Source organism: Galeopterus variegatus, unplaced genomic scaffold (genome assembly GCF_000696425.1).
Source record: "Galeopterus variegatus unplaced genomic scaffold, G_variegatus-3.0.2 Scaffold1362, whole genome shotgun sequence".
Classification (NCBI taxonomy): Eukaryota; Metazoa; Chordata; class Mammalia; order Dermoptera; family Cynocephalidae; genus Galeopterus; species Galeopterus variegatus.
The window spans coordinates 257,977-270,190 of record NW_007727473.1 but is presented as its reverse complement, the minus strand read 5'-3'; the positions used below and the strand labels follow the sequence as shown (position 1 = coordinate 270,190).

Below are 12,214 nucleotides of genomic sequence, written 5' to 3'. Positions count from 1 at the left end.
ACTGAGGGTTGCGATCCTGTTGCCAGTCGCGGTACGGGCGTGACACTGAGGGTTGCGATCCCGTTACCGGTCACGAAAAAAGACAAAAAGGAAAAAAAAAAAAGATAATTGAATCTATACTGTGTAAAATCAGTACAACACTAGAGAAAGTCCAAGAAGATAGGAGCCAACTTGATACGAAAGGCTGGGGGAGGACAGGAACTAATTATAACAGGACAATGCCAAACAAATATGACATATTGCAGTACTGTGTAGTTTTCTACCTTTCAACTCTTTGTCTCCCTAATTTTATTAAGGCTACTCTCAGGTTTACTGTTCTGAATACAAATTTATGATATTCTGGAGGTGATCTCAACACAATATTCAGATATTATATATTTTCCCATTTATTAACAAATATTGAGCACCTGTGAAGCACTTGGCAATGATAAGATCATCTTGACTCAATAGTGGACAAAGTCTCTGCCTTTATGGAGTTAACATTCTATTGGACCCTAGTTTTGCCATGTTCATCAAACTTTTGTAAAAGGCCAGAAAAAACTCTTATCCTTTAAGGCCTCTCTTCTGAGTAACATTTGATAAAGGTCAGGATGCTGACTGAAGCCTTTACTACAGCAATTACAAAAGTTCTCTGCCGTGTGGTCTCTGGACAACTGGGACATGAGGCGCTATGGCTGAAACACTAACTTTAATGAAACAAATGATCTTTTCTTTCGAGACATGATGAATGAAAGAATTCACATGACACTTGAGTCTCCAAAAAAAATCGTTTTATAGAACTTTTTCCTGTGTGGATTCACTGATGTTCTTACTACCCCTATTACGTTTATAGGATTTATCATCAACGTGGATTCTGTGATGAATCGTAAGATTTGATCGCCAACTGAAGTTCTTACCACATATCTCACACTTATAAGGTTTCTCCCCTGTGTGAACTCTCTGATGAGACTGCAGTTGTGAAGACCGACTGAAGACTTTACCACACACATCGCATTTGTACGGTTTCTCTCCAGTGTGGACACTCTGATGAAGCTGAAGACTTGAGGCTTGACTGAAGTACTTACCACACTCTCCACACTTAAATGGTTTCTCTCCCGTGTGGACCCTCTGGTGCATGTCAAGATTCAAGCTCCACTTGAAGCCCTTCCCACACTCCTCACATTTGTAAGGCTTTTCTCCAGTATGGACTTTTTGGTGAGCTTGAAGGTGTGCACTCCGACCAAAGCTCTTCCCACACTCTTCACATTTGAATGGCTTTTCTCCGCTGTGGACTCTCTGATGGGCCAAAAGATTTGAGGCCTGCCTAAAGACTTTCCCACACTCCTCACAATTATACGGTTTCTCTCCTGTGTGGATCCTACAATGAATTCTAAGATCTGCTCTACGACTGAACCCCTTTCCACACTCTTCACATTTGTACGGTTTCTCACCAGTATGGATCAGCTGGTGAATCTGAAGTCGTGAAATCTGATTGAAGCCTTGCCCACACTCCTCACACTTATAAGGTTTCTCTACGTTGTGGGCCTTCTGATGGATTTGAAGATATGAACTCTGACTGAAGCCCTTCCCACATACCTCACATTTGTAGGGTTTCTCTCCTGTGTGGACCACTAGATGAACCTGATAATGGGAGTTTCTCCTGAAGCTCTTCCCGCACTCCTCACATTTGTAGGGCTTTTCTCCAGTGTGGACTCTCTGATGGGCCTGAAGATTTGAACTAAGAGTAAAGCCTTTACCACACACAGTACATATATATGATTTCTCTCCAGTGTGGACTCCCTGATGGGCTTGAAGACTTGAAGGACGACTAAAGCCTTTACCACATTCCTCACATTTATAGGGTTTTTCTCCTGTGTGGACCCTCTGATGAATGTACAGATTTGAGCTACAAATGAAGCCCTTCCCACACTCCTCACATTTGTATGGTTTCTCTCCTGTATGGACTCTCTGATGGGATTGAAGATGTGAATTCCGACTGAAGCTCTTACCACATGTATCACATTTGAATGGTTTCTCCCCAGTGTGGAGTCTCTGATGGTCCTGAAGGTGAGAGGCCTGACTGAAGGCCCTCCCACAGTCCTCACAATTATAAGGCTTTTCTCCAGTGTGAACTTTACAATGAACATTAAGTGTTGATCTACGACCAAAACCTTTCCCACATTGCTCACACTTGTATGGTTTCTCCACAGTGTGAACTTTTTGATGGGCTTGTAGATGTGACCTCTGACTAAATTTCTTACCACACTCATTACACTTATGTTTTTCTCCCATGTGAATTCTCTGATGAACATGAAGAACTGAACTATAACAGAAGCCTTTTTCACACTCAATACGTGTATGAGACTTCTCTCCTGGGTGTAACTGCTGATGAAGATCAAAGCTGGAGAGGTTGTTGAAGGTTTTTTTACATTCATTACACTGGTAAGGTTTCTGTCCTGTGTGAATCATCCTATTCTGATCAAATGCTGGAATCTTCATGCTGTCTTTTCCACAATCATTGGGGCTATAAGATTTTTCACTTTTGTGCATCCTATGATCATCATGGTGATAAGAAATCCAACTGATGGGGTCAACACCCTGTTTACACTGACATAGTTCGTTTTTCTTGGAAATTTGCTGATACCTATTCTCATAATTCTGTGAGTCAGTCAGGAAAGTTTTCCTCTGAGAATCCTGGGTTCTCAAAGTTGGGAACTCTGGACTGCCAGTATTATCTTCATAAATTTGAATAGGAAGCCCTGCCCCAACCTGGCAGGGGGAATCATCTTGTTTGTGAAACTGAGAATTATCTATCATGGAGTCTTGACATCTGGTTAAGTCATTTGCAATATGTTGCCAGATTTGCCAGCAGGAAAGCTCTTCATGAGATGCTCTGTCATGAACAGTCCTTAACTCACTTTGATTGTTCTCTCCTGTAAGGACAAATAATTCAGAGACTTGGACAAGTGAAAGCTTTGTTCAAAAGATTTAAGATTTCACACTTAGGACACAGTATGAGGCTTTAATAAACCTCAGGATGGCTCAGCTTATCTTTTCCACTACATATGAAGTTTTCTGGTTTACATACTGACAGAAACCAAGAGGGGATTCACTAAGCTCCCAACTACTAAGGATAAATAAAACCCATTTTAAAACACAATTATTGACATACATACTACCTAAATCACTTTTTAAAATTACATATCTTTCCTACCATAATACAGTATCAATAAGGACAAACATCTTACAGTGCTCATAATTTATAACAACTGCCAAGAACAGTGCCTGGCAGTTACTAGGTGTCCAAGAAATGCATGCACAGACGAATCCCAGTTTGATTTCTGGGATTCTCTATATTTTCAAATCCAAGTTTAAGTTTCAGCCAAGTTACAGAAGCAAAAGAGCTCTTACAAATAAGGTATCTGAAATACAAAAATAACTGGAAAGTGCACTTCTGCTGAGAAGCTGAAAAGCTGTACCTAAGACAGGTGTACAGTAAGGGGGTTAATGCTGAGGAAAAAACCAAAGGCAGTAAAAATCACTTGGGATAAAAGGAAAGCATGAAGAACTATGCACTGGATCCTTCTGAGGCTTTTGTACTGTCTCTAATATGTTTTTAGTTTCTCAAGTAAGAGTCAAAATTCAGATGTTAGGGAAGAATGCTGTCTCTGTGAAAACAAAATATGAAAAATTTTTTGATGTAGTTATATTTGCATTTAACGAAAATGTTTTCCAAATTAAACTATGAAGTATTAATAGCTTACAATAAGTATTTTGAAGAAACAGACTAGAAACTACCAGAGAATCATCACAAGCACTAACAGTGTCATTACATGAGATGCCTTCTAAGGTGATACATATAAATCTACACACATACAAAATGTTTGTAGAGGTAACAATGCTAAAATCCATTTCTTATTATGGATGTGGACTTTGGACGCTCACTGGGTGAGCGTGGTGCTGACAACACCAAGTTAAGGGTTAAGATCCCCTTACCGTTCATCTTTAAAAAAAAAAAAAAAAAAAACTATGAAGTAAATTTAATAGCTTACAATAAGTATTTTGAAGAAACAGACTAGAAACTACCAGAGAATCATCACAAGCACTAACAGTGTCATTACATGAGATGCCTTCTAAGGTGATACATATAAATCTACACACATACAAAATGTTTGTAGAGGTAACAATGCTAAAATCCATTTCTTATTATGGATGTGGACTTTGGAAGAAGCAAATGAGATGCAGCTTGGCAAATCTTTTAAGGGAAAGGCTAACTCACAAGTTGGCTATTTTTAAAAACTTTTTCTTCCCCAATGTAAGAGATAAAGAAACAGAATTTTACTTCCTTCTATGTGGAAATGCCTAAGAAATAGACAGACATAAGAATTCTCACTAAAAAAGTATCATCCGCACTAACAGTGTCATTACATGAGATGCCTTCTAAGGTGATACATATAAATCTACACACATATAAAATGTTTGTAGAGGTAACAATGCTAAAATCCATTTCTTATTATGGATGTGGACTTTGGGAGAAGCAAATGAGATGCAGCTTGGCAAATCTTTTAAGGGAAAGGCTAACTCACAAGTTGGCTATTTTTAAAAACTTTTTCTTCCCCAATGTAAGAGATAAGGAAACAGAATTTTACTTCCTTCTATGTGGAAATGCCTAAGAAATAGACAGACATAAGAATTCTCACTAAAAAAGTATCATCCCTCCCCCACCCCCAAAATGAATATACTCTGTTACAATTGCTCAAAGACAGTCACAGGGAAAGCTTGTTATTCAGTTTGTTTACAACTGTAAGACTTTCGTACATGGGTCAACTCGTACAGACATATGTACACACCTGGGAAATTAAAATTAGGCTCCTGGGAAATTAGAATTATATTAGGAATTCATTAGAAGACAAGAAATATTTTGCAATATACCTTATTTACTCTGATTCATTTGCTTCCTATTTGCTATTTCCATGAAAGACAGATGTCCATATCCACTAACTCACTCATTTATTCAACTAATATTTACAGAGCCCCTGCCACATACCAGGACTATTTTAACCACTGAGGAGATAGCAATAAACAAAAGAGACAAAATGTCTTCACTCCTGGAGATTACACTCCAGTGATACAGATAATCAGTGAATAAACAAAAATACAAGGGTACTTCAATAAGATCATGAAAAAATCTGTATAAATAAAAATCTTTTAACTCTATTTTTCCATGAACTTTTTGAAGTACCTTCATATATGTGAACTGATGATCAACGCTCATTTTTTTAAAAGATGACCGGTAAGGGGATCTCAACCCTTGGCTTGGTGTTGTCAGCACCACACTCAGCTAGTGAGCAAACCGGCCATCCCTATATGGGATCCGAACCCGTGGCCTTGGTGTTATCAGCACCGCACTCTACCGAGTGAGCCACAGGCCGGCCTTCAGGGAACCATTTCAAGAACCTTTTCAAAGCCTTAAAACTCCAAGGTCACAATGACACTCCAGTCCTCACCCACTGAGACCAGGTTCCTGAAATTCTCCACCATCACATCTTGGTACAGCTTCCTCTGGGCAGGGTCCAGCAGCCCCAGCTCCTCCTCAGTAAAGGCCACAGCCACGTCCTTGAATGTCACTGCTTCCTACAACAAACACACATAGCCTCAATCTTACAACCAATGTTCACTGGAAGAGGAGCTACACTGAGAAGGTGGGAAAGTGGGAAGGTGGGAAGGATGGGTGGGAAGTTGCTCTGGATTCTGAGCCATTTGTAGTACATTTCCCAGCCCTTTTCCTTCTATCTTGCCAACGCCATACGCTGATTTTCCTCAGCCTTACCAAAATTGCTGCTATGAAAAAGAAAGCTTTGTATATTTACCTGCTATTCTCAGGGTGTACTGTTGTAAGTAAACCCCCTAGAACTCTAACTGTTGCATCCTGAACTAAAAAAGTTTAACGTTTCAGTTAATAGTCCCAATTTCCCCCCAAATGTTTACCAGATTAGTTCCAATAGTGTTTGATAGCAACTGCCTTCCCACTGAGGTGGGAGTCAGGTGAGGAGTAGTGTTATACATGGAAATAAATCAAAAGGGCATGTCAGGTCGCTGAATAAGACTCTTTCTCTCTTTCCTCCTGACTCTGTCTTTCACTTGAACACAATACCCTGACTCCAGATCATTATGGTTTTCCACATGAATGTGTGCAGGCTCCTCGTTTTTCACAACCCCTTTTCTTCAATGTTTAAAATGAAGATGAAACCAAGTACCTCCTCCTACAGTTGCTCTGAGGTGTAAACACAGCGACAAAGCTCAAGCATCTGGCAAGTCTTCCAGTACCAACAGACTTTTTAAACTAAGGTCACATAATAGAGCTGGCCCATGGCTCACTTGGGAGACTGTGGTGCTGATAACAGCAAGGCCACGGGTTCGGATCCCATATAGGGATGGCCGGTTAGCTCACTGGGTGAGCGTGGTGCTGACAACACCAAGTCAAGGGTTGGGTTCCCCTTACTGGTCATCTTTTAAATAAATATATAAATAAACAAAAAATAAACTAAGGTCATATATTACTTTTATTTTTAAAAAAAACAACACAAATGAAAAAAGATAGACCAGTAAATAAAATACACACGGGGTATGACTCAGGCATAAGAGAAGACAGAATCAGGCCCTTGCAGTGAAATATGTCTAATAATATTTTTTCTGTGTGAAGCAGCAGTTAAATCCTGATACATTGTGCCACATTTGAATATTCTATCAAAAAAGACCTGAGGCACCACATATGAAACATGCCTTTTTAATGATGAATACCTAGTATGTTAAGGATTAAGAAAAGCAATACATTTTTTTAAACTGATTTTTTTAAAAAAAGTTAAAAGGAAAACTGTCAATGTAGTGTTCCTAAAACAGCAAAAATCTTTAAATAAATATAAATATAGAGAGAATAGTTTTTAAAAAATTACAAATATAAACATATTTATGCGAATTTATAAATATAGTGAGAATAGTTTAAAATTGGGTACATAAATTGGGTAGAGATATAATACAATTAAAATAAATGTTATATAGTATTAAAAAACTAGTATCTACGCTATGAATACAAATGTATAACCATGAATACATATAATGAAGCAATTACAGGAATATAAAAGTAGCCAATTTGTAAGCAGGGAAGTAGTAAAGCAGATGTTTTTCATTTCTATTAATTTTTCTGCTTTTATTTGTAAAATAAGAAATGATGAAATAAAAACTAAAACCCAAACCAGTTAAACTTAAAAGGATCAAAACAAGCACCTGATACACTCAACAGGTCCTCAAATGCTTTGATTCTCCTTGAAGGAGAAAAACTTGTGTCCAGTCTCTGAGCACTAAAATTGCATTCTTAACAGTGAGAAAGGCAAGCTCTACTCACCTTGAACATGCTCATTTTTAATTCTTCCTTTTGGGGAAGTGCAGAGTCCTAAAAGGGCAGAACTAAGAAAGGAAAGAGAAGTCAATAGAAACTGGGCAAGTATGTCACTAATCCATGTGGCTGCTCCTTGAGAATTAGCAAAGGTGCTTATTCCTCAGGGTGGCTGCAGCTGCAAGTGTGCCTATGAGCAGAACATAACATAGATACCAGATGTCCCCTTTACCCCTTTCAGTAGTAGTTCAGCAAACAACCTGCCATACCACACACAGTGGTCCCATCACCAGGATGCCTGCACTTCCACAGTAGCAATTCTTATTCTGGATATGGTATAAATTGAGACAACCTAAGTAAGAATAGGCTCTTGAACTGATATGCATGGATTGAAATTCTGGCATGGCTACTCACTAGCAGTGTCACCTTGGGGAAGTTATTATTTTTTTTTGGGGGGGGGAAGTTATTAACATCTGTTTACCTAAGTTCTGTCATCTGCAGGCGGGGGAGAATAAAAATATCAATCTTATGGAATTGTTGCAAGGTATAGAAAGCTCTTAGAACACCATCAGAGTTTCTTATTTCTTTGCAACTGCAGTAAGTAAATTATAGTTTATAGTTTTAAAATATCCTTAAAAATGTTATTTCCAGGGCCGGCCTGTGGCTCACTCGGTAGAGTGCGGTGCTGATAACACCAAGGCCACGGGTTCGGATCCTATATAGGGATGGCCGGTTTGCTCACTGGCTGAGCGTGGTGCTGACAACACCAAGCCAAGGGTTGAGATCCCCTTACCGGTCATCTTTTAAAAAAAAAAATGTTATTTCCAGGGCTGGCCTGTTAACTCAGTTGGTTAGAGTGCAGCCTTATAATACTAAGGTCATGGGTTCAGATCCCCTTACTGGCTAGCTGCCAAAAAAAAAAAGTGATCTCCACCAACAGAATATTGTAAGATACCTGGAGTTATCAGGTTTCTCCTGTGTCATCTAAAAGTCTCTTATAACTTCTGAAAAATCTCTGGTTGTCTTTCCAATAATTTGCTACCTCAACAATAATATTTATATTGACATGGACACATTTTTATGAAAGGTAAAAAAAAGTGCAGTTTCTTTTTAAGCTGGAAGCACCCTTTTGACACGGATGCACGGAGGTAAAGAAACCAATGAAATCTAAAATACTGCAATAAAAAATGAAAACTTTGGTAGTTTTTGAACTATCAAATGAAAAATTTGATAGTTCATACCTAATTTACATGAAAAAGACAGAAATCTGTGTCCATACTGTTATAAAGGAATGTACAATAAATAAGTGGGTAAGAAGAGAAGGCTCCTCCCACAGTAAAACACATAAAACTAATAATTGTAGAATAAAAGATAACTAAAAAATTATCAATAGATGCTAAAAACTGGTGAAAGTTTGTTGTGAAATAAGATAGCCACATAGTCTCAAAGTATTTATTGCAAAAGGAAAAATATAAACTGGCAGACACCTTAACCAAAAGAACAAAGCTGAGACCACCAGAGGGACAAACCCACAAATTGACATTTGACTAAACACATGATGGATGCATTGAAAAGAATGCCTCACTAATTCTGTGGCATCTCTGCTGATAATGTACACCCTAAATTCAATTATGAACAAATACTGAATGAACCAAAAATAGGGACAATCTACAAAATGATTTGTCAATATTCTATAAAAATATTGAGAAAAAAAAAAGTCTGAGGTCTCACAGATCATTCTAGATTAAAGATTAAAGTGACTAATGAAACAAAAACTAAGTGCAAAGCACACAACTGAACTAGACCTTACGGGCGGGGGGGGAATTGCTCTCACAGACTTCATTGAGAAAACTGAACAAATTTAAACATGGACTGTGGAGTAGATAACAGCATGTTTTCAGTGTAGTTAATTTCATTTTAATCACTGTCTCTAGTTTGCTCTCAAATGCTTCAGCAAAAAATCACAACAAAATATAAGTATGATAAAGCTGTAAGAAAGAAAAAAAAAAAGCTATGACAACTAATAGCAGCAACAGCCAAACTCAGTGTTTTTAACTGATCAGCAAGAAGCAGACAGGGCCACATAGTGATGATGGTGAACAAGAAAAAACAAGACAATCTGTAACACAGAAACAAATACATTCTACAATGACAGAAATAACCAAATAATTGCCTCATACCTGCTAACATGAGTGGCTACATACTTCTTTCGTTTGTCTGTTTTTGGTGGCTGGCACATATAGGGATCTGAACCCTTGACCCTGGTGTTATAACACCTCACTCTAACCAACTTAGCTAACCAGCCAGCCCACGTTTTTTCCTTTTCTTTTCTTTTTTTGGCCACATACTTCTTTACAAGTGACAACTCCAATCTCATTTTGTTTCTCCCATCTCCTCGGTAAAAATCATTACAATATTCAGTCAATAAATTGCTTCTGCTTCTTGACAGCATCCAATCCACAGCGAACCCTCACTGCCTAAAACTCTCTCCAGCTCAGCTAACACAAGCCAAAACCCTGTAACCAGCCTCTCCCGATTGTCTCTTACCAAGATACCCCACGTATCCGCATGTGATGTGTGGGCTTCCTTGCTGCAGCAAGCTAAAACGAACTTAACTGTCTCTGATCACAGGTATGTTCCTGGTATTATTTGGCTGATGGTCACTGACAGGGAAAATAGGCAAATGTAAACAATTGGTGAATCGGGGTTAAGATTATGTAAGATTTCCTTACACTATTGTTGCAACTTTTCTATAAGCTTAAAATTATATAAAAACAAATAGTTGAAGAAATCAGGAAATTGTCATAGTGATAACAACAGTAATAACAATAATAATGATGATGACACTGACGATGACCGTGGCAATAATATCTAACATTAATTAACAGTAACTAGTTCCAGTACTGGCCATTCACACACACACAAAAAAAATTAACAGTAATTAGTAGTCGTTCTTCCTACTTCGGGTAGAAGTCCTCTAGTACAAAAAGATCAATGAATCTACTCTCCAAAGCCTAGGAGAAATACATCTTCATGGCTTCTAATTTACTCCATTTTGACTCTAGACTTGCCAGCTGCCTTCTACTCATGTCAGGATTGTGCAAGGAAACTTGACAGCTGACAATATTTAGTGGGGAAAAATAATCACTGGACTAAGTAGGGTTCTAGTGTGGCCAGCTCAGTTTTATGTGTGACGTCTGGCAGGGTCAATTTTTTAGGCATGAGTTTCCAGATAAAACTCTTTCCTGAGCTTCTCAAAAGTTAATGCACACAGGAATCACCTTAGGATCTTGCTGAAATGCAGGTTCCTGTGTCCCATCTGCAGAAATTCCAAATCAGAGGGTCTTGGGTAGGGCTTGAGGATGGGCATTTCTAACCAGGTGATGCCAGTGCTGCTGGTTTGTGGACCACAGTTTGAGTAGCCCTGCAGTGCACTGTCAGTCCAAAAGAAAACGGCTTCCACTAGACAGAAATATACACAAGAATGCCTTGACAAAAAGGCACTAAAACATTGATAATTATTATCTTTACATCCTAAGGTTATGGGTAATTTAAAATTTTTATTTATTTCTGTATTTCCTGAATTTCCCATGACTATATATTACTTCTATAAATATCTGAAATAAAGGAAATGAAATAATTGAGAAAACAATTTTTAAAAAAATCATAAAGTACTACAAACCTTTTTCTCAAGGTCTCCATAGTGAAGTCCCAACCTATTTTCACATAATACTAGCTAGTTTCCTATGGTTCACGGAGAAAATACCAAAGAAATTTATGAACACAGGTCTGAACTCGCACTGCCTCGGTTCCAATGCCAGCTCCACTTCCTACCATCCGGGGGAACACTGGCAAACAGGTTGTTCCCTGCGTCTGTCTTCTCATCTTTTGAGTAGGAAAAATAGCAGTACCACCTCACAGAGCCAGTGTACGGCGAAAAAGTGTTCACTTGTACAAATCCCTTAGAATGGAATTTAGCCAACTAGTGCTTAATTATTATCACTTTCCATGCCCAAGTACGAGACCCACACATTCCCCGGTCTATGTGAACATCTTTTTATAAGAAGAATGGTCACTCTAACTCACATGGAGCTCTGCTGCCTCCTCCTCCGTGCAGAGCTTTTTGACAAGTCAGGGCTGGGGAAGGAAAGAAGGCTGTGAAATGCAAGGATTGCGTCTCCATTCCCGATAAACCAGTGACATCCTCCGTACCAGCTAGAAGCAACCCTCTCCTTCCTAAAAAGGTCCAGGAGTCAGGGACAATCCACCTTCCTGGGCTCACAGAAGCTACTGCGCAACGGGCGCTTCTCGGAGAATTATTGTAGATAACAATACCCGTCCGTGCCAGGCTGTTTTAAACCTTTTGCACTATGTCGCTTTTTTTCAAAACATTTTATTCGGAAGATATTACTTTTATTTCCCTTTTACAGAAAAGCAAACGAAGACACAGAAGAGTTATCTAGTTCAGCGTGATACCTTATCAAGTGGCAGGGCTGGCTTCTAGGTGGGAAAGTCGGGCTGCGGAAGTGGACAGGCCGGGAGACCCTCAAAGTCAGCACAGCCCGACCCCGGCCACCCCAACCCGCTACGCCCCCAAGGCAAAGGAGCTCCTCCCAGGAATCACAAAACGCCACCCTCGTCCCTCAAACCTCTGTTCTTTGCCCTCAAAGTCAGCACAGCCCGACCCCGGCCACCCCAACCCGCTACGCCCCCAAGGCAAAGGAGATCCTCCCAGGAATCACAAAACGCCACCCTCGTCCCTCAAACCTCTGTTCTTTGCTCCTCCTCTTTCTCTCCCTAAACGAAAGACCGTTAGCTGTTGGTCCCAAGCGCGTTTTGGAG

At 39.3% G+C, this 12,214-nt stretch overlaps 1 protein-coding gene across 5 annotated transcripts; it reads right to left on the bottom strand.

The window, feature by feature from the left end:
• Window positions 1-671: 671 nt before the first annotated feature.
• ZNF226 (zinc finger protein 226) lies at window positions 672-12,015 on the bottom strand. Of its 5 annotated transcripts, XM_008576520.1 has the most exons (6): window positions 11,849-12,015; window positions 11,459-11,509; window positions 10,654-10,834; window positions 7,382-7,443; window positions 5,487-5,613; window positions 672-2,912 (listed from the first exon to the last, which is right to left on the bottom strand). In XM_008576520.1, the coding sequence occupies exons 4-6, from the start codon at window positions 7,394-7,396 to the stop codon at window positions 772-774; spliced, it is 2,283 nt and encodes a 760-aa protein (XP_008574742.1). In that variant the 5' UTR covers window positions 7,397-7,443; window positions 10,654-10,834; window positions 11,459-11,509; window positions 11,849-12,015; the 3' UTR covers window positions 672-771. The 5 variants fall into 5 exon arrangements, with proteins under 5 accessions (XP_008574742.1, XP_008574744.1, XP_008574743.1 ...); XM_008576522.1 differs by lacking the exon at window positions 10,654-10,834; XM_008576521.1 differs by lacking the exon at window positions 11,459-11,509.
• Between the last annotated feature and the right edge of the window lie 199 nt (window positions 12,016-12,214).